This window comes from Pteronotus mesoamericanus, unplaced genomic scaffold (genome assembly GCF_021234165.1).
Source record: "Pteronotus mesoamericanus isolate MK-2021 breed Mesoamerican mustached bat unplaced genomic scaffold, CSHL_Meso_final contig_182, whole genome shotgun sequence".
Taxonomy (NCBI): Eukaryota; Metazoa; Chordata; class Mammalia; order Chiroptera; family Mormoopidae; genus Pteronotus; species Pteronotus mesoamericanus.
This window is the reverse complement of record NW_026555078.1, coordinates 28423203-28446806: the sequence shown is the minus strand read 5'-3', so window position 1 is coordinate 28446806 and position 23604 is coordinate 28423203. Positions and strand designations below refer to the sequence as shown.

The following is a 23604-nucleotide window of genomic DNA, read 5'->3' as shown; positions in this document are numbered from 1 at the left end:
GTAGAGAAGTTACCTCCCACTTCACTTTTAGAAAATATGTAGCTTCTGATTAACAAAATAATAAAGAATCAAGAATATCTTTTTGTAGTAGGTATGATACTGCAGATAAATAATGCATGATATGTATGCAGTATTCAAATTTGGACAATTGTCAAATATATCAAATTGTCTGAATTTTATTTCCAAGAATGTGAACACTGAAGAGATGAGTCCTACGGTGTAGTGATCTCTCTTTTCCCATTCTTTATCCTATGCAGGATAGTTGTGTATTCATAATTTTAAATTATGTAGTTTAAAACTGTGTAGTTTTATCAAAGACTAGTATTAAATATACAAAGCTTTGTTCATAGGGTCTCAGGAATTGTGTGAAAGATAGATGCATATGTATATCATATTAGGCACTATTAAGAACATTTGTTTTTTCCCTGAGCATGTGGAACGTAGTGAGTGTATAGAATATGAAATACTTATCGTTCTTAAGAGTCAAAACAAAGGTTTTTTTTTTCTTTAGGACTAAGGTTGTTGGTTTTGATTTTTGTTTTTTGCCATAAAAAATTTTTGCTACATTATCAGAAACATTAGAATTAAACATTTTTTCATATAAAAGAATTAGCCATAATAATCATCTATTTGGGGCTGAGTCATATACACAGGGATATAATCACAGTGTTTGGTTATCTCACATGTGCTTCTATTTATTTGTATATAAATCTTTGTATAAAATTAATTTCTGTGCCATTGCTTATTGTTTACATTTAGAACAAAAAAAACTGGGGAGTAAATCTAATTTGGATAAAATATCTCCTGAGTATACATTATTTTACACATTATCCTGTCCTTAACTATGTTAGCAAGAAAATGTTATCTTTTTAAAAAATTGTGTGTATCTGCATGTTTTCCTTGACATTCCATGGTGTGTTGTGTATGGTTCCTCCTCCTTTTTTGTTATTTCAGTATTTTTTCCTCAGGCTGAGATGAACTTTATTTTAAACTATACTACACAAAATGTTGTCCTCTAATTTAGCATCACATTGTTAACCTGGTGTTCATTGATTCTGTGCTTATAAAAGTTTGAAGGACACATATTATGATGCAGAGTGCATTAGCTGGTGTCATCCTGGTACGTGTGACCAAACATTTTATGCTCTTATTATATCTGTGGTTTTTATACATTTACTCCTGGACTGTTAACGTACATTTAAATGGTGATTATTATAGAAGTTGCCTTTCACTTTGACTTTGATTTCTAGCAGCTCAGTTATTCAAGTACAATTATTCCGTAAGTCTTGAGATTTATCTCTTTTGAAAGTTGTCTCTGAAACTCCATAAGTACTATGATATTGCTTTTCAAAGTGTTTGGTTAGCCTCATTCCAAAAATTTAGTAATATTTATTCTTTTGTGCTTTAAAGCTTTTATTAAATTATTTGAAATCACTTAATGATGTTGTATTTCACTGGTCAGAGCTGTATCAAAAACCAGTTTCCCCACTTAAGAGAAAAGCCATCTCTAATTTATGAGATTGTATTGTACGTGTTTGTGTTCTCAAGTCCATGTCACTGTATATACAAAATAGGAAGAAAACTGTTAAGAGCTAGTTAGGTTTCCAGGGTAACCAACAGAGACACATTTATAACCTAATACTGCTGACTTCTCCTACACTATACTAACTTCAAATTCTGGGACTTGGGAACAAGACCGTACCAGAGAGTAGAAAAAGAAGTTTCCCTTTGCCAGCTAGTAATGTGTGAACAGCAGTAAGGCTTTGGCTTTCCCAAAGTGACTTGTAATGTTAAACTTAAAAATATTTATACTCTAAAGTATTGTTGGTAGAATTTATCCAATATATTTAATTTAGACATTTAACAGAGAAATATTTTTCCCCTGGGCTCAGTTCAGTTTTGCAGATTCCTAAATTCAATAAATTACTTTCAATTGCATCTTCCTACTTTCTATGTTTGAGTCCAAATATTCTCTAAGTGCTGAACTTACACACTATTGAGCAGGGTAATTCCTGGTATAAGGGAAGGACAGTGATCACAACCTATATGTATTGATCTTTTGCAAGTTGGGTCTAGGAACTTTCTGTTAGTGTTCTTTTGTTCAGAAGGGATGGTGTGTATGACAGGGGGTTGGGGGAGTGGATGTGTGTCTTGTTTTTCCTGAAAGAATTCTATATATTTGTATGATTTAAGTATTTTCTTTTTTTCTATAGGTTTATGGTAAATATACCAGCTCTAGAACAAATGAATCAGATTTTACACATCTTGTTTATATTTTTACCCTTTCTGTGGGCACTCGGGGTTCTGCCCCCACCTGATGCTCTTTTCTTATGGGCAATGGAGCAGGTTTTAGAGTTTGGCCTTGGAGGCTCACCTATGTCAACCCACCTACGGTAATTATTTTAAATATTAAAGTTATATGTAACTTATTCTTAAAGTACATTTTTTTCTTTTCAAGCAAATCTTTTTTTTTTTTTTCTCTGCAGGTTATTAATAATGTTCATCATTTCTGCTGGAACAGCTGTAACATCGTATTTCATTCCTAGCACTGTTGGAGTGGTTCTTTTCCTGACTGGACTTGGGTTCTTACTGAGTCTTAACATAAGTGAGATGGGTTTTGTCTTCCAACACAGTGTAACCAGGCACAGAGTTGGAACCAAACCTAAGGCTTTACCCAGTGATTCAGAAAAACCGTTTACTTGGAAGGAATGTTGCTTCTACATCATTCTATTAGTTTTGGCTCTCTTAGAAAGTGTTTTGCTGCATCATTTTGCCTGTTGCTCACAGATTTCCAAAAACAGCCCCCAGGATATTGTTGGCTATATTTTGATGATATTACTTATAATACTGTGGATACTTAGAGAAATTCAGAGTGTCTATATCTTTGGAATTTTCCGAAACCCTTTCTATCCAAAGGATGTGCAAACGGTGACATTATTCTTAGAGAAGCAAGCAAGGCTTATGAAGATTGGTGTTGTCAGACGGACTTTGCTAAATCTAGGTAGGAAGGTAAAAATATACTAATCTTGTGTTCTATCTACTGTAGGATTCCCATATTTGTGTAATATACTTCATATAAGCATTTACTCTCATGTTTTGGTTCATTTCTTTTTTTATTGTTTAAATGTGCATTTAAAAACCTAATATTAGCCAAAATAAAATACGGTAGAAGGGATTACTTTGCCCTAATTATATGTCTCTTTTTTTGTTCGTCTTAGTGTCACCTTTTGCTATGATAGCATTTCTTTCACTGGACAGTTCCTTACAAGGGCTCCACTCTGTGTCCGTCTCCATTGGATTCACAAGAGCTTTCAGAATGGTAATCCTAGTCTGTACTCAGTAATATTCTTCTATTTCTAAATGTGTGATTTTGTTTATTCCAAGAGTTTACATAGATTATCAGATTCTCCCTAATGAAGTGGACAATTTGTGTGCTGCAGGTATGGCAGAATACAGAAAATGCTTTATGGGAGATGGTCATGGTGTCAGCAGTGCACTTGTTGACCTCTGGTACAGACATATGGTGGGACAGAAGCCTGAATACAGGGATCAGACTTCTACTGGTAAATGCATTTTTTAACAGTTTTATTGAAATGTAGTTCTTAAACCATAAAATATCCACTTAAAGTATGTAGTTCTGTGATATATATTCAGAACTTCGTCGTCATCACCACAATCTAATTTCAGAACATTTTCAACGTCCCAAAAGAAACCTCATACACTTCGTCATTTCTCAGTTCCTGCTCTCCATTACACCCATCCTCTGTTCCAGCCCCAGCCACCGCTAAATCTACTTTCTGTTTCTGTGAATTTGGCTGTTCTGGACATTTCACACAAACGGTCTTTTACATCTGACTTCTTTCCTTATGTTTTCCAGGTTCATCCATATTGTAGCATATATCAGTATTTTATTCTTTTTTGTTGCTGAATAATATTCTGTTGTGTGGATATACACATTTAGTTGATTCTTTCATCAGAAAATAAATATTTAGGCTGTTTTCACTTTGTTATGAATAATGCTGCTATGAATATTCGAGTACAAGTTTTTTATATGGACATACACTTTCATTTCTCTTGGGTATGTGTATCTAGGACTAGAACTTCAGTCATGTAGTAATTCCGTTTAACACTTCGTAATATTGCCAAATATTTTTCCAAAGTGGTTGCACCATTTTACATTTCTACCAACAATGCATGAGGATTCTAATTTCTCTACATTCTCACAAACACTTATTATCTGACTTCTTTATTGTAGACATTCTAGTGACTGTGATATCTCTGAGCACTAATGATGCTTCTTTTCATGTTTATTAGCCATTTGTACTTTTTTTTTTGAGAAAAGTCTATTCAAATATTTTGCCCACCTTTGTTTGGATTATTTGTCTCTTTATTGTTGAGTTGTAAGAATTCTTTATATATTCTGGATAAAAGTTCCTTGACAGATATATGATAAGCCAGAGTTTTCTCCTATTCTGTAGACAATTGCATTCTTGTCTTTTACTTTCTTCGTAATGTCCTTTGAAGTGAAAAAGTTTTTAATTTTGGTAAAGTTCAGTTTATCAGTATTTTGTTACTGATTTTTTTATGTGACTGATGTTTTTATGTCACATCTAATAAACACTATTCCAAGATCATAAATATTTACTATGATTTCTTCTAAGAGTTTTACAGTTTTAGCTCTTACTTTTGGGTCTATGATCTCTTTCAGTTGATATTTATAAATGTGATATGAGGTAGGGTTCCAAAACCATTCTTTTGTATATGGGTGTACAATTGTCTCAACACCATTTATCGGAAAAACTAATCTTTCCTCAATAACTTTTCTTGGCTCCCTTGTCAAAAACCAAATGATGAATGTGAGGGCTTATTTCTGGATTCTCAGTTTATTTTCGTTTATTTATATACCTATCCTTGACTATACTGTCTCAATCACTGTAGCTTTATAGTAGGTTTTGAAATTGGAAAGTGTGAGTCCTTCAACTTTGTTCTTTTACAAGATTGTTTTGACTATTCTCGTACCCTAACATTACCATATAAATATTAGTTTCAGCTTTTTTGCAAAAAGGCATCTGGAACTTTGATAGGAGTAGCCTTGAATCTGTAGATCAGTTTGGGGAATATTGCCATCTTAAAAATATTAATTCTTACCATTCACAAGCATGAGATATCCTTCCTTATATTTATTTAGTTCTTTAAATTTATCTCAACAATGCTTTGTAGTTTTCAATGTACAAGTGTTATGCTTTTATTAAATGTGTTCCCAAGTATTATACTCTTTATGATGATATTGTGAATGGAATTGTTAACTCATTTTTTTGGCTTGTTTATTGCTACAGTATAGAATACAATTGATTTTTTAAATATTAGCCTTGTATCCTGCAGTATCACTAAACTCTTATTCTAATAGATTTTTAATGAATTTCTTAGGATGTTCTGTATATATTATATTGTCTGCAAATTAGACAGAGTATAGCTTACCTTCTTCCTTTGCAATCTAGATGTCTTTCATTTATTTTACCTAACCTGAATAGAACCTCTAGTATAATGTTGATAAAAGGAGAAAGAACATACGTCCTATGAAAAAAGCATTCAGTCTTTCTCCATTATGTTAATGTCAGTCTTTTATTATTAAAAATGATACCAGCTATTAGTTTTTTGCAGGTGCTCTTTATCACTTTGAACAGTTTCCTTCTATTCCAATTGTCTTTTATCATGAAGGTTGTTGGATTTTGTCAAATGCTTTTTCTGTGTCTGTTGAAATGAAATGATCATATGGTTTGGGTCCTTTAATCTATTAACATGATGTAATACATTGATTTTTGGTGTTAAACCAACCTTGCATTGCTGGAATAAATCCCACTAGAGCATAAGGTATAATCCTATATATGTGTTGCAAGATTTGATTGGCTGGTATATTGTTGAGAATTTTTATGTGATATGCCTTTCTTGTTATATCTTTGGTTTAGATATCATAATAGCACTGACCTCATAAAATGAGTTGGAAATTTCATATTAATTTTTTTAAATGTTTCAGAGTGTTTAGCATGTATCCTAAGTATTTTGTAATATAGAAGGCATCTGGGCCTATCTTTTCTCTGTGGGTAGCTTTAAAATTACTAATTCAGATTTTTTTTACTTGTTACGGGTCTATTTTGATTTTCTATTCTTGAGTCAGTTTCGGTAATTTATGTCTTAGAAACTTACCAGTTTCATCTATGTGTTCTGACTTATTGACATACAGTTGTTCATGGTATTCTTATAATCCTTTTTATTTTTTCCTGTAAGATAGTAATGTTACCTCTTTGTTTCCTGATTTTAGTAATTTGAGTCTTCTTTTTTCTTGATTAGTCTAGCTAAAGGTTTGTCAGTTTTGGTGATCTCAAAAATACATGTTTTGGTTTCATTGATTTTTCTCTGTTTTTCTCTATTTTATTGTTTTGTGCTCTAATCTGTACTTCCTTCCTTCTGTTTACCTGAAGTTTAAGTTTCCTCTTTGTTTTCTAATTTCTCTAGTTTCCTAAGGTAGAAGATTAAGTTATTGATTTGAGATTTTTCTTCCTTTTAATATAGGCATTTAAAGCTATAAATTTCTTTCTGAGAGGTGTTTTAGCTATATCATAGGTTTTGGTATGTTGTATTTTTGTTTCATTCATTTCAAAGCATTTTCTTATGTATTTTCTGATTTCTTCTTTCACCCATTGGTTATTTAGGAATCTGTCTTTTAATTTTCAGATTGCTTTCTATTGTTGACTTAATTTTGTTTTGGTTGACTGGCCAAGATGGGGGCATTGGTAGATACTCTTTGCCTCCTCGCACAGCCAAAAGAAGGAAAACAACACATCTAAAAACAAAAAATAACCAGAACTGCCAGAAAATCAAACTGTATAGAAGTCCTAAAACCAAGGAACTAAAGAAGAAACATTTGTCCAGAAGGATAAAAGGAGGGACATAGGCAGCTGGGGCAGAGAGGATGCATGGCAAGGCGGCAGCTGGCAGACCAGTGGTCCCACATTTGCATGCAGATAAACAGGGAGGAACAGCTGGGGGGCAAGACAGACTGAGTAACCCAGGGTTCCAGTGCTGGAGAAGAAAGCCTCAAAGCCTCTGGTTGTAAAAATCTGTGGGGGTTGTGGCAGCAAGAGAAACTCCCAGCCTCACAGGAGAGTCCATCAGAAAGACCCATGAGGTCCTAGAACATACACAAATCCACCCACCCAGAAATCAGCACTAGAAGGGCGCAGTTTGCTTCTAGGTAGCAGGGGAAGTGATTGAAAGCCAGCAGAGAGCTGAGCAAATGACATTATTCCCTCTCTGACCACTCCCCAACATACAGCGTCACAACTCAGCGACCTCGGTGGCCCTGCCCTGGTGAATACCTAAGGCTTCGCCCCTTCCAGCGTAACAGTTGTGCTGAGACAAAGAAATATGGCCCAAATGAAAGAACAGATCAAAGATCCAAAAATACAACTAAGCAATAAACAGATAGCCAACCTATCAGATGCACAGTTCAAAACAGTGGTAATCAGGATGCTCAGAGAAATGGTTGAGTATGGTCGCAAAATGGAGGAAAAAGTGAAGGCTCCGCAAAGTGAAGGAAAGTAAAGGAAAATTTCCGCAAAGTAAAGGAAAATTTTTTTACAGGGAACCAACAGTGAAAGAAAGGAAACTGAGACTCAAATCAACGATTGGGAGCAGAAGGAAGAGAGAAACATTGAACCAGAACAGAATGAAGAAACAAGAATTCAAAAAAGTGAGGAGAGGCTCAGGAACCTCTGGGACAACTTTAAACGTTCCAACATCTGAATCATAGGGGTGCCAGAAGGAGAAGAGGAAGAGCAAGAAATTGAAAACTTACTTGAAAAAATAATGAAGGAGAACTTCCCCAATCCAGCGAAGGAAACAGACTTCTAGGAGATCGTGGAAGCTCAGAGAGTCCCAAAGAAATTGGACCCAAGGAAGCACACACCAAGGCACATCTTAATTATATTTCCCAAGATTAAAAATAAGGAAAGACCCTTAAAAGCAGCAAGAGAGAAGGAGAGAGTTACCTACAAGGGAGTTCCCACAAGACCATCAGCTGACTTCTCAAAAGAAACCCTGAAGGCAAGAAAGGGCTGGAAAGAAGTACTCAAAGTCATGAAAGACAAGGACCCACAACCAAGGTTACTCTGTCTAGCAAAGCTACCATTTAGAATGGAAGGGCAGATAAAGTGGTTCCCAGATAAGGTAAGGTAAAGGAGTTCATCATCACCAAGACCTTATTATATGAAAAGGGACTTATCTAATAAAAAGAAGATCAAAAACTATGATGAGTAAAATGACGACAAACTCACAGCTATCAACAACTGAACCTAAAAAGCAAAAACCAACTTAACAACTAGAACAGGAACAGAATCATAGAAATGGAGATCAGAGGGGAGGGGGAAGAGGGAGAATGGGGGAAAAGGTACAGGGAATAAGCAGCATAAACATAGTTACAAAATAGATGGGGAGATTATGAATAGTACTGGAAATAGAGAAGCCAAAGAACTTTTATGCACAACCCATGAACATGAACTAATGGTGAGGGGCGGGCTGCTGGTGGGAGGGGGGATGCAGGGTGGAGGGGGATAAAGGGGAGGAAAAAATGGGACAACTGTAACAGCATAATCAATAAAAAATATATTTTAAAAATTTGTTTTGGTTGAAAAACATTTCGCGTGATTTGCATTAATGTATTTAGTATGATTTCAGTCTACTGAGGTTTATCTTATGGCATGACTTCTGTTTCTTCATCTTTAAAATGTTCTCTAAAATAAGGATAAACTAAGGATAGTTGCTTATCATTTCTAGTTCTCATTACTTCATAAGCATGTAATGCAAAGCTTAGTCAACCTTGAGACATTACTAAAGAGAACTGTTAGTACTACTTTTTTTCAGGGAGCCCAAACTTTTAAAAATATAGTCTCATTTATTATGAGGTTGGAGAAAATTATAACAAAGATTCTCAGATAAAGTCTATATCCTCAAAAATATGGGGGCAGTAATAAAATCATACAGTTTTCCTTTTATGACCTTGAAAATTCATGAAATGAATAAAATAAAGAATAAGAATTAAAAATATGTGTAAGAATAAAAAAAGGAATATAAAAGATTCTCTGAGAGTAAAAAATTATTTTTATGTCTCTACAGGTTGGTATCATGCGTGATCGTCTGATTCAGTTAATCTCTAAATTGCAGTTTGCTGTGGCTATACTTTTGGCATCATGGACAGAAAAAAAACGTAGAAAATCAGTCACCACTTTATGTATACTCAACATGGTTTTCTCTCCATTCGTGTTGGTCTTCATAGTTTTTTCTACACTACTCTCTTCTCCCTTACTCCCCCTCTTCACCCTCCCTTTGTTCTTGGTGGGGTTTCCCCGACCCATTCAGAGTTGGCCAGGAGTGGTGGGCACTGCAGCCTGCATGTGTGCAGATACAGTGTACTACTACCAAATGATCCCAAGTTTGACCGCTGCACTGCAGTCTGCAATGGCAGCTGGAAGTTTAGGTAAGTAACTGGGTCGTGTTTAACCCTCACTAATGTATTGGGTTGGCCAAAAAGTTCATTTGGTTTTTTCTGTAAGATGGCTCTATTAGCACTTCGTTGTCTTGAACTTCATTCAAAACAATTTTTGTGAGATTGTATTATGACAGCTGTTATCAGCATGCATTTTTTAAAAACTTAAAAAAATTGGTGAATTTTTGTGTAGCCATTTTAATTTTGAAGAAGGAAGAAAACATGCAACATTTTCAGTATATTATGCTTTATTATTTCAAGAAAGGTAAAAATGGAACTGAAACACAAAAAAAGATTTGTGCAGTATATGGAGAAGGTGTGACTGATTAAAACTGTTCAAGTGGTTTGTGAAGTTTTATGCTGGCGATTTCTCGCTGGACAATGCTCCACAGTCAGGTAGACCAGTTGAAGTTGATAGCAATCAAATCAAGACAGTTGAGAACAGTCAACATTATACCATGTGGGAGATCAGCCAACATATTCAAAATATCTAAATCAATAAAGTTATTGGTGAAAATGAAAAATGTGTCTTTTATGAAAAAAACCATAAGGACTTTCTGGCCAGCCCAATAATTAAAGTACAAAGACATGACCACGCAGAAAAACAGTCTTTTGAGCCAACGATTATACAGATCCTAATCCTTTAATATGTAGGCAGAAAGACTAAATATGAAAGAGATGTGTATCTCCCACTCCGTATTTTGAGGTAAAGTTATAAAAATACTAAGGGAAAATTTTATTAATGGTGATTTGACAATTTTTAAAAAACATTTTCTTGAATAAAGTCAGGTTGTAGCCTCATCACTGAGAAATTCCCCAAAATTTTTATGTATTTATAATGAGTTCATATAAAGTAGATGCAATAGATTTAGATCCATAAAGAGTGAAAACTAGTTTTACATAGTATTAGATTGAATTGCTTAAGGGTGTTCACTCATTATTAGTTAGTGTGTAGCAAACTTCAGCAGTCTGACAAAGTTGCAGGGCAGGATAACATAAAGGCTTTGGTCATTGTTGCCTGCCAAAATGAAATGCTATGTAAATTAGCAAGATTTTGATGAGAATGAACTAATTTTATGATAATTATAATTTTATGTTACCTTTATAATTTTGTAGTATACTAACTGCAAATTCAACTATATTATACTTCTCAAGTTTGGTTTTAAATAAGGTATAAGCTGATGACAACAGTTATTGTCTCCAACCATAGATCTTAGCCCCTGATACTTGTTTTAGAAATGTTGATGACTTCCTAGCAAACTGATGCCAGTCAGAATAGCAATTTAAAATTAGAATTTACATGAAATATTTACTTGGATTGAACTTTTCTATTTATATATGATTATATTAGGTAAGTTAGAAAAATCTATCTTTGTAGTACAAACTTTTTATGAATAATTATTTTCCTTTTTTATAGGGAATAGTCTATACTTTTATCCAGTTCCAATTAATTTTTATTATGCAGTGATGTGCCACTGTTTAAAATACCTATAATATTAAACTCAAACATCTGAAATAATAAATACCTTAGTAATAAAGTAGAAATTATACTTTATTATCAAATCATTTACCCTCAATCAAGAAGTATGTTATAAAGTATTTCCTGGAAAAAAAAATAAGGTAAGGTTTCACACACATCTGATTGGGAAAAATGTACAATATATGCCATTACCAAGTATTGGCTTGGGTATGGGGGACAAGAAGTCCCAAACCCTGCTGGAAGGAAATGTATATATATGTAAAACCACCTTGAAGAGTAAACTTACAGTCGGTAGTAAGGATGTGCATATCCCATTGCCTAGAGACTCCAGTTTTAGAGTCCATGATCTACTGATTCTAATTCTAGAAGAACTCTTAACACATCTGCTTTGGGGTCCTCAAGCCCATTCCTAGGTTTGATGAGTTGCTAGGAGGGCTCATAGAATTCAGCATAGAGTCATACTAAGATACTTATAGCTAAAGGTTGCACAGCAAAATCAGCAAAGGGAAAAGTCACAGGGAGTAAAAGGTGTCCTCCCCTGGCATAGTCACACAGAATGTTCTTAATTCCCCAACAATGTGTTGTGACAATGTGTGATAGGTTCACTACCAGGGAATCTTATTTGAGACTTAATGCCTAGGGCTGTTATTGAGACTGGTCATGAGGCACCTCTAGTACATACCAAAATTTCAGACTACCAAAAGGAAAGCCAGTGTTCAGTACAAACACAGTTGTTTGGACTGAAATACAAGTTCCCAGATGCCAGTCAAGGGCCAACTTTGTAAGCAGGCCTTTCAAAGGATATCAGTTTTGCTATGTTAACTCTTTCATGTGCAACACCTTTTACAAGCAGACTTACACAAAAATAATTTCTGTAGCATTATTAAAATAGTGAAAAATTGGAAGCATCTGAAATGTTTATTAAATGAGAAATGAATATTCAAATTCAGCTGTATTCATGCAATGAGTTATCAGTCCAGTTACAATGAATGAGCTGTTTGCAGTCAACATGGGCAAGTCTCAACACAATGTTGAGAGAAAACTAAGTTTTAAAAGTATTTGTACAATATAGTAGATAGTATTTTATGTAAATTTTAATACCACAAAGCATTCTTTATGTATGTGTATAAAAATGTCCACAATGATTTTAATCATTAATGTAAAGTTGGCTTTTATATACAGTATTTAATACTTTTCCTTGTATTTTTAACATGTAGTTAGGATTTTATATGGCAGGTTCTCATTTATTGTTTTTCTGAAAACTATATCCTTGACTTTTTATGTATTATTACCTGCAGAGAGCTTAATATAATGCCTTTTAGTACATAATGAATAATATGCATAATATGCATTTCTATTCTTGACCAAAAAAAGGGTCAAAGAAATTGTGAATTAGTTCAAAGTGTGTTAATCAGTTTTGAAGATTTATGTGGCAAAATAAAACTAGCTTGAACAATTACCTACTTTTCTTTTTTCATATTTCTTTTAGGTCTCCTCTTACCTGGTTCTCATTACTTGGGCCGTTTTCAGGATCGTTTAATATGGATAATGATTCTAGAGCATGGCTATACTTATTGCTATATTAACATTAAGGTTAGTTTGCATTTGAAACCTCTCTAGTCCAGGGGTGGGCAAAAGTAGGTTTACAGTTGTAATACAAATAAATAATACAATAATAAAAAATAATTTAAGAATAAGCTCTTTGTTTTGTGTACTCCCAACTGTAAATGTACCTTTGCCAACCACTGTATTTTTATAGTATGTGTATAAAATTTTACCTGTTATGTACACACCAAACACTTAGTACCTCAATTTGAAAGAGTTTCTTTTAGTTACCTGTGAGAACACCTGGGGGTTTTTAAAGTATATTTCAGTATGCACATATCGATAGACAGACTACTGTTGATTGTGTAATAGAGCACAATAACTAAATATACCTTCCCCATTTTCATCCAGTCCTGTTTAGTTGAGCATCTCAAAAGTATGACAGTAAAATTTTGTTCACACCTATACCTTATATCATTCTCAATTTAATAAAAACCTTTTCATTCCACTGCCTACCAGGTACACCCTGTTTTTCTCCTTTTAGAACAAAATGCCTTATTAGAGTTGCTTATTAAAGCTAATAATGTGGGTTCCTTTATTGACCGTTTGTGCTCCATCGCATATGTGGTATAAAGACATACCTTTTGGTGGCACTCTTTTTTCCTTTTTCAGTGTTGTTGGACGTGAGCTTGCTTAGCTATATACCATCTACTAACTTTTATATAACATGTTAAAGTTACAAAGCACTGTCATTACTTACTTTAACCTTTGCAACCCTATGTGCTAGGATTATTTTTCTTTGAAAGAGAAGGAAAAGGAATCTCAGAGAGGTTAGGTGACCTGCTCAGGATTGTATACTAGCATCTGGTGATCCTTGTTTTAAAAATGGGTTCTGATGTCACATTTCATGTTTTCTCTCTGGATCATAATAAAGCCTGACAGAATTATCTTTTATTAAAGGCACCGATAGTTTTGTAAAAACGTAGAAATAAATAAATAAACAGCAATAATAATAGTAAGCAAGGGCCTGATACATCCTCTTCATGTGATTCGTTTTGGGGCAGTAATCAAAATGTGTTTAAATTTCACATAAGAATGTATCCAGGCCCTGGCCGGGTAGCTCAGTTGGTTAGGGCATTATCTTGATATACCAAGGTTGTGGGTTTGATCCCCAGTCAGGGTACATAAAATAATCAACCAATAAATGAATAAATAAGTAGAGAAGAAATCAATGTTTCCCTTTCTCTCCCCCTGCCCCTTTCTTCTCCCTTCCCCCCATCTCCAAAATCAATTTTTAAAAAGGTTCTAAAAAGAATGTACTTATAATATTTATTCTTTCAACATATATTTGTTGCATATCTACTGTGTGTCATATACTGGTTTAGGCACTGCACATATAGTAGTAACCAAAAAAGAGAAGAAAGAGAGCTGCTTTATGAAGTTTACATTATAGTTGGAAAAGGCAAACAATAATCAAATACATAAGTCTATTATTATTATTATCACTATTATTATATTATTATAGTAAAACACTGGAGCATGAGGATGGTTGAATAAATTATGCCATATCCACACAATAGAATAATGCTCTTGTATAAAGTAGAATGGAAAGGATACAAAACTACTATGCATATTGTATAATTCCAGTTTTACTTTTTTCCCCTCTAAAAATTATTATAATTTTAAATTTTTTTGAGTAAGTGTGGTTCAACTTTGACTACAGTATATAGTATTTTAAAATTATGGTCATATTCATTAAAATTGTTTTGTTCATTTCTAGTGGAATTTCTATAATTTATTTTGAAATAGTGGGATTATTTTTATTTCTGTATTCAACATCAGATATCATAAGTACCATTAAGTTTGAGTTAAGGTGTGGCTCTGAGTTAAAGAAAATTTTTAAATTTTTTAATTTTTAGAAACCAGTTTACGGGCTTTTACAATACTAGTTGCTTTTCTCTGTGTAGTAAATGATCACGAACTTGAGTACTTTTTAATTTCCTCTTAGGGGTTAGAATTGCAAGAGACGTCATGTCATACTGCTGAAGCTAGAAGAGTTGATGAAGTTTTTGAAGGTGCCTTTGAACAAGAAGTATCTGCAAAAATATGTTCCATTAATAGACATGTTGGAAATGTCTTGATGCCCTGTACTGTTCTGCCTGTGAAACTCTATTCTGATGCCAGGAATGTCCTCTCTGGCATAATAGATTCTCATGATAACTTAGTAGAATTTAAAGGTGACCTTGTTAAAGTCCTTGTGTGGATACTCATTCATTACTGCTCCAGTAGGTCCGGCATGCAAGAAAATGTTCACAAAACTGAAAATAAAGGGAAAGCATCTCTAATAACCCTGCCCACTTTGAATACTTCACCGCAAACCAGATCCCCAGAAGACACAGTTAGTTTAAATTCAGGAACTTTAGATGACTGGTCTGATGATGTTTTGGGTGATGAGCCAACTACCAAAAAAGGATATGAAGAAAAAGATCAATTAAAAGTTTCACAAAGTATAAATTTGCCTCTTCCTGGATCAGTAGAATCACAGGTGGTTGGTGATTATTCTATAGGCAAAGTTCCTGAAAATGGTTTTTACAAAGCAGTTATATTGGGATACCCGGCTATTGACAAAGGAAAACAAGAAGACATTGCGTACGTTCCACTCGTGGAGTTTAGTTGCTCTCATTCTCACCTGTTAAGCTTACCTGAAGAGTGGATGTCTGGCTGTTTGCCTAAATCCAAAATAAGGGAGATGAGCTTACTGTTTCCAGAAGACTGGTACCAATTTGTCTTAAGGCAGTTGGAATGTTTTCCTTCAGAAGAAAATGTCCCAAATGTACTGGAAGAAATTGCAAAGGACAGAGTTTTAAAAGACTTTTATGTTCATGTAGTAATGACTTGTTATTTTAGTTTATTTGGAGTAGACAATATGGATCCTAGTCCTGGTCATCTATTGAGAGTTTACAGTGGTGTTTTGCCTTGGTCTGTTGCCTTTGATTGGCTGACTGAAAAGCCAGAGCTGTTCCAACTAGCACTGAAAGCCTTCAGGTAATTCATTTTGATTCTATACAAGTTGTAACATTTGCAGGAAACTTTTGAGTTTTTAATAACCTAGAAGGAGAGACACCTTCATTTCTAATTTTGAAAAGTAATCACTCTTAAAAATGAAAAAAACTGCTTAGTATGTACTGTGATTATATAAGGAATACACTTTAATTTATACTTTGTTTTCTTTGTGTTGGGAACTTATTTTTCATTTGGATTCCTTTAACTCCATCATTTCTCCCTTTTAATATGAAATAAGAGTCATTTCAGTTTAATGTCTTAAAAATATTGATTGAACAAAATCTATTTCATTTATGAAGTTGATAAAAATTCTAAAAATCTTTGTTTCGCATTTTTTAGGTATACTCTGAAACTGATGGTTGATAAAGCAAGTTTAGGTCCAATAGAAGATTTTAAAGAGCTAACTAACTACCTTGAAGAATATGAAAGTGACTGGTATATTGGTTTGGTATCTGATGAAAAGTGGAAAGAAGCAGTTTTACAAGAAAAACCATACTTGTTTTCTCTAGGGTATGATCCTAATATGGTAAGATTAAAACTGAGTTTTTGTATAGTACCTTAAAGAGCAGAAATCAGTTATAAAGTATTTGAACTAAGTGATACAGACATTCTACATATTAATTACAGTTCTAGGCATTTGTTATCATGACTTTATGGCCAACTTAGTTCAATTCTAAATTTAATTTTACAAATTTAATAGGAGCCAATTAAAAATATTGTGTAGTCATTGTATAACTGACCTATAGGAAAGTCAAGTAAACATGATTTGCTATCATATTTGACTAAAGGGATTGTATTTCTAAACTAAATTCAAGTGTATGAACTATCACTTTGGATTTGACTCCAGGAGAAAAATTAATTTATAGTGGTAAAGTATTTCTTTTGCTGATATTTATACTTTATTTGAAGCATATCTGACCTGTGAAAATTAAGACTCCAAATAGTGAATAACTATTTAAAATACAGTACTTGTTCTCATTCCATTTAAAATGTCATTGAGTATGCACAGTGTTGTGAGCTTATTATGGGTTCGATGTCTGGCATTAGAGCCTAAGAAGCTCTGCAGATGTGCTCCCAAATGAAAATGATGAAAGGTATTTTTAAAAACAATCATTTAAAGTCTTAGAAATGGTTCTAAAAGCATACAGCCAAATGAAGAAACATTTATTCAAGAAAAGCAACTAAAACCCAGTAAGTACAGTAAGAGACTACAGTGTTTGCACCAAAACCTCCTGGCTCAGTAAGATAGAAACATTCATCCAAACTCTACAGCCAAGAACACAGAGCTCCCTCTCCACTCCGCTGCCAGTTGGAGGACTTTCCCTGAGAGAGGCAGGACTTCAACATTTCTCATCTTACTCTCAGCAACCTGTTGTGAGGCTAGCTTCCGAGCATGTGTCGTCAAGAGGTAAGAGCTCCTTTTTGGACAACCCGACTCACTCGATGGAGGCTTTAACCTGAATATGGTGCCACTGAGAATACTAGTACCCTAATCACCCTTGTGTACCTCTGCAGGGAAGGTTTCACACTGGGAGACAGGACAAGAGGACCTGAGGTCACTTCTTCCCCTCTACTCAGCACTTAATCTTCTAGAACCAGGGTGTCACTCAGGGAGAAGCATATCATTTTCTCACCTCCGATTCAGAGCCCTGGCTCAGAAATTTCGCCCAATGGGAGAATAAGACTATTAAAAAACAAACAAAAAAATTAATCTCTTTCTAAAGGAACCAACATTATTTGCAAAACAGTGTGGACCCATTAAAGCCTAAGATTCTCTCAAAAACTATGGAGGTTGTGGTGAAAAGTAATTAAGAGGCAGTTGGTAAATTCATTAGAGATAGAGCCTAAACTGTAGGCTGGATAGATTAAGAGAAAGAACCCAGAAACAGTGCAGAAGAGCTACCCCTCCCCTGCCTGGGTTCAGAACAAATCTCGAATATTCATCCCCAAAGCTATTCTTTCAAAGGATCCCAAATTTAATTGGATGAGTCTGTGGAGCAATTTATGCCCCAGGTTATTGTTAAAATGTAAATCAAATCAGGAGTGCTTAACACCCGAGTGTGAGCACCTAACAAAGAGAGCCCTGCCAAAACCACTGTTTTCCCATGGTAACTGGGCATTCACAAGGCTGCATTTCCAAAGGAGCAACATCAAAGACTTCATACCTGAGTTATATTAGAGGTAGGGATTAATTTCACAGAAGTCATCTGAGAACTCAATAAATAAGCAAATAACAATAAGTCCTGCAGAGGGGGAGAAGAGGATCAGTATCCAGAGCTGTTACACTCTTATCTAAAATGTCCAGTTTTCAACAAAAATAATGAATTGTGGAAGAAAAAAAAAGAAACAAGAAAGTCTGACCCATACACCGGGGGAGAAAAACAGACAACAGAAATTGCCAGTGCAGCTCAGTTGATTGGAATGTCCTCCTGTGACCAAAAGGTTGCAGGTTTGATTGACAGTCAGGGGACATACCTAGGTTGTGGGTTCAATCCCTGGCTTGGGCATATTTGTTCCTTAGTCCAGGTGTCTATGAGAGACAACCAATCAATGTGTCTCACATTGAAGTTTCTCTCTCTTCCTCTTTCTCTAAAAGCAATGAAGAAATCCTCAGGTGAGGATTAAAAAAAGGCAACAGAATGGGTATAGAAGGAACATACCTCAATGTAATAAAGGCCTTGTATGACAATCCCACAGCTAACATCATACTCAAAAAGCTGCAACATGGTGACTATAGTTAATAATAGTTATAAGTTAGTAATACTGCATTGTATATTTGAAAATTGCCAAGAGAGTGTACCTTAGAAGTTCTCATCACAAGACAAAACAAAAATGTGTACCTGTATGTGGTGATGGATGTTAATTAGACATATCGTGATCATCTCACAACATACAAATACTGAGTCATTATGTTGCACACCTGAAACTAATATAATGTTATATGTCAATTCTATCTCAGTTTTAAAAAAGTAAAAAGTAAATGAAGTTTTGATGATAATATCACATCAAACAGAGAAAGAATATTGATATAGAAATTGTGTAAAAAATGACAAATTCACTAGAGGAAATCACCAATAGAGTTTAACTGGCAAAATAAAGAATTAGTTAAATTGAATATTCTGGATCAATAGAGATATGCAATCCAAAGATGAGAGAGAGAAAAAGAATGAATAAAAAGAAAAAGGCCCTTGCAGAAATGTGAGAAACCGGTAACTACCCAACATATACATAGTGAGGGTAACAGAAGGACAGGAGAAAAGCAAAGGAGCAGAAAAAAATTACTGGAAGATGTGAGAAACGCCCTGTCTGGTTTCAGGAACTGTAGCCCCACCAACAGGTGAGAGGGCCCCAAGGCTGGAAATAGTCAAGGAGGCCTTGGGAAAACAGGCCACTAAGGAGACAAAACCTGTTCCCCTGGTAGGGGTGTAGCCCCTACCTCCCTCATATCACCCTGCTTGACCCTGTGATGGTTGGTAGTCAATGACGGGTAAGATCCCTCGAGGAAAGGGACAACCTAAGCCAGACACAGCTGAAATGGGCAGCGGACAAGGACTTGGGGGACACTGAGAAAGGACAAAAATACCCTCACCCCTTGGCTCAGCTTGGACATGGCCAGGGTCCTCATTGTATCTGAAAGAAGTCTCCTTGTCTCTTGGTGGCTCCCTCCCCCAGCCTGACTCAGGCCCAAAACGATACTAGAGACAGTCCAAAACTGGATCTGGTGGTTCCCAGGGGAAATCAGGCCAAAAGTAAATTCTTTAAAGCATGCTTTGTTTCTCCCTCAAAAGCTATGATAGCCATCTCATGCTGGAAAGGAAATTTACGTTATTCACAGACCCTAACCCTAAACCCTTTGGCGCTCTCATGTTTACTAGTCTCCTCTTGGACCCATGTAAATCGGTGTGTTCCTGACATTTGTTTTCTTCAAAACATCATCTATTCTCCTGTAAACATTAACATAGAGATGTAATAAGATCACCTGCACATTCCTATTACCTGGCCCCACTGATAACTCTTCAATAAAAGCCTTTGGACAAAGGGGTTTGGGGGCTTCTCCGCTAGAGGGAAATGCCCTTTCCCCTCTACTGGCAAACACAGAAGTGTTTGTGACAACTCGTGTTTATTCCCCCAATCCATGACAACCCGGGGACGGGCTCTGCGGGATTCAGAGCCCTGCTCCCGCCTCAGCAGGCTCCAGACAGTAACCCTCAGATCCAGGAGCCCCATGCTCCCCGCAACAGGAAGATACAGTGGCTGGAAACTTCCCTTGTCTATTGAAAAACATTAACCTAAACATCCAGAAAATTGAGTGAACATCAAATAGACACATCTGCAAAGACTCATTCCAAATAAGGTTACAGCCAAAGGTACCATGGATTAGGACTGATACATCTTCTTCGAAGGATGCCGTTCAACCAACTGTACACCCTTACGTCATACTATATGCAGTAATGAACTTAAAATGGCATAAAGACCTAGATGTAAGAGCTAACACCATAAAAACTTAGAAGAATGCAAAGGAGTAAATCTTCATCATCTCAAACTTGGCAGTGGATTTTTAGATGTTATGCCAAAAACACGAGAAACAAAAAATAAGTAAATAGGACTTCAAAAGTAAAAACCTTTTGTGCTTTAAAAGACATCAAGAAACAGAAGACAACTCACAGAATGAAAGAAAAATTTGCATGTATCTGTTAAGGGACCTGTTCCTGGTATATTTAAAGAACTATTACAAGTCAATAAAATGACAGATAACCCAATTTTAAAATGAGCAAAAGATCTGTGTAGACATTTCTCCAAAGGAGATATACAAATGGGGCAATATGCACATAAAAGATGTTCAGCATCTTTCATCATCAGAGAAATGCAAATCAAAACCACAATGGAATATCACTTCATGCCCACCAGGATGTCTCAAATGAAAAAGTCAAATAATTAAGTATTGGCAAAGATATGGAGAAATTGGAACTCTAATACAGTGATGGCAGAAATGTAAAATGGTGTAACCATTTTTAAAAACATCCTGACAGTTTCTTAAATGATTAAATATAGAATTGCCTTTGAGCCAGTTATACCACCCATAGGTGTACAAAGGGGGACCCAAACAAACGGAATTTATAAAATATTGTGTATTCTTTTATGTTTAAACTTCTGTAACCTTCAAAGTACTCTCCATTTGATGCAATATGCCCATCAAAACATTTTTTCCACTGCCCAAAACAGTTTTTGAACTCATCGATTTTGATGCCTTTCAGCACTTCTGCCATGTTTTGTTTCACCTGTTACACATTGGCAAAACATTTCCCTTGAGGACTTTTTTCATCCAGGGAAACAAGAAATGTCACTTGAGGTGATATCCGGTGAACAGGGAGGGTGGTGCACAGGGGATCGTGCTGTTTTGGGTCAAGAACTGCTGAACACTCAGTGCAGCGTAGACAGGAGTGCTTGTAAATCACCCATCATGAAATGAGCAAGCACATTGAAAGAGTCTTCAAAAAAATTGTGCCAATTGATACACAGATACAGATGGGTTTCTAGAACACTCACCTAATAGGGAAGCCTGTACTACAAGAGGTCTGCCCTCCAGCAAATAATTCATTTTTTGGGGGGTCCTCCCTAATATAACCAAGAGAGACAAAAACATTGATACAAACAAATCGATAAAGGTACTTCACTGACCTCTCCTCCCACAGTACAAATTAAAATATGTACATGAATGTTGATAGCAGTATTGACTCATAATTGCCAAAAGGTAGAAATAACCCAACTGTTCATCACCTGATGAATACACAGATTGTGGTATTTTCATACAATGGAATATTACTTGACGACAAAAAACTAATGAAGTACTGTTAAATGCTCAATATGAATGAACCATGAAAACATTATGCTGAGCTCAGATGCCAGTCATAAAAGAGTACATAGTATATGATTCCATTCACGTGAAATTTCCAGAATAGGAAAATCTCTGGAGTTTAAAGTGCTTTATGGGTTGCTTAGGATTGGGGGAATGAAGAGATAGGAGGGTAATAGCTAAAGAGCACATGGTTTCTTTTTGAAGTCATGAAAATGTTCTAAAATCGACTGGTGATAGTTGTACATATCTGAATATACTATTTTAAAGATTGTTGAAATGTTCACTTTACATAAGTAAATTATATGGGCGGTGAATTATATCTTAGTGAAGTTGTTTTCAAAAAGAGCCTATTGTATAATTGTTCACTAGCTGGTATATATCACTTATGCACTGCTGAGGCCCGGTGGGATGAAGGAATAGAGAAGAAAAGGAAAGACAAGTAGTGAGCTTCTGCTGTTCTGTTCATTGAGTGAAATGGCTGTCAGGTGACTCTTAATTCTGAAGACAGGCAACTTGTGTATACATTTTAATACACCACTTCCTGTTTAAGTTTGCCTCAATACAATGGAACTTTTTCTACGTTTATAAATAAAATATAAAGGCCTGAACATAATCTTTTTTTTTGTCCCACCCCTTTCATATTTAAAGGGAGTTTACACTGGGAGAGTACTTACCCTTCAAGAATTATTGATCCAAGTTGGGAAGTTAAATGCCGAAGCTGTCAGAGGTCAGTGGGCCAATCTTTCATGGGAATTGCTTTATGCCACAAACGATGACGAGGAACGTTACAGTATACAAGCTCATCCACTACTGTTAAGAAACCTTACAGTACAAGCAGCTGATCCTCCTCTGGGATATCCAATTTATTCTTCAAAACCTCTCCAGATACATTTGTATTAGAGCTCACTTTGACTTGTACATGTATTGTCATCAAATGAGATGTCTTTATTTTTCCATTCTAGAAGAGTAAGGATGATTTCTCAAACTTTACTGACCTCTTTCTCCTCCCAAAAGTCAGATGCCTGGGAAAAGCTAAGCTCTATAAAGTTGATTCTCTTAGCTATCTTAATGGCTTAAAAAAACCCAAAAAACACTATATGTCTTACATAAAAGTTACAACTATTGGCCAATATTTGTGCCCTATGGATTATAGTAGGCTTTGTTAAATATAAAACATTAGTATAAAATTAGATAATTAATTGTTTAATCCTTTCTTAAATGTGTGATAATGGCTTGCCTTACAAAGTCAACAACTATGTAATTTTTACATACTTAAAAGATAGACACATTACTGTTTTTGAGTAATGATAACAGATGATATTAAAGGTTATATAATATATATTTCTTTGGAATACAATTAAACTTTACAGTATTTTCAAACTTTGTGCCGTTTTATCTTAACATTTAATATGGTTTGAATGTTTTTATATAATTATCTTCTTTTCATATATTTCAATTCAGAAACCTTCAAAATTTTTAATAAAATCTTTTCCAATAAAGCTTTTTTCTTCCAAATATTTTTTTAATATATATGAGAGGAAAGGGATTTATCCCGTTCATCATTTAATACTCACAGGATTAGCAATGTTAGGGTAATCTGAGTGTGATTCCTTGAGGCCATTTTATAGGCCTGGCTCCTTATGCATTTCTGTTCAACTGAACATACTGCTTCTGAAGAATGACTTTGCCACAGGACTACCAGCTACTAGTGTCTGAAAGTATTGAACTAAATGCAGAAAGAGATCTTGGGAGAACATTTTTCATTATGTCCTCAGGATTTTGTTTTCATTCTCTAGCTGCTTACAGACTTTACAGGTACTTATAATGAGGATGAACAATGAATCTGCATCACATAATTTCCTTTACTCATTACTTTTATTTTCAACTAAATCTATAGTAGCCTCCTAAGTTGGTAATACAGTAATATCTTCTTTTTATAAGTGATTGAAATAATGTGAAATGTAATGATTAGGTTATTATCGCTACTATTCCATTTATTTAGTATGTGGAACAATTTGATCCAGCAATGTTAAAGGATAACTTTTGAGGCTAATTTTTAATTACTGAATTCATGAGGTTTGTATGTTAGCCTATTTTGGAGAAGCAGTATAGTTATGT

At 35.0% G+C, this 23604-nt stretch overlaps 1 protein-coding gene across 1 annotated transcript in view; it reads left to right on the top strand.

Moving 5' to 3' along the window:
* PCNX4 (pecanex 4) overlaps positions 1-22564 on the top strand; it is a 33266-nt gene extending 10702 nt beyond the window's left edge. The window contains exons 2-10 of the mRNA XM_054567481.1: positions 2214-2393; positions 2487-3001; positions 3219-3319; positions 3441-3563; positions 9172-9532; positions 12511-12614; positions 14575-15611; positions 15969-16155; positions 22135-22564. Coding sequence (XP_054423456.1) covers positions 2214-2393; positions 2487-3001; positions 3219-3319; positions 3441-3563; positions 9172-9532; positions 12511-12614; positions 14575-15611; positions 15969-16155; positions 22135-22386 — 2860 coding nt within the window. The 3' untranslated portion in view covers positions 22387-22564. The remainder of the gene's footprint in view (positions 1-2213; positions 2394-2486; positions 3002-3218; positions 3320-3440; positions 3564-9171; positions 9533-12510; positions 12615-14574; positions 15612-15968; positions 16156-22134) is intronic.
* The last annotated feature ends 1040 nt before the right edge of the window (positions 22565-23604 follow it).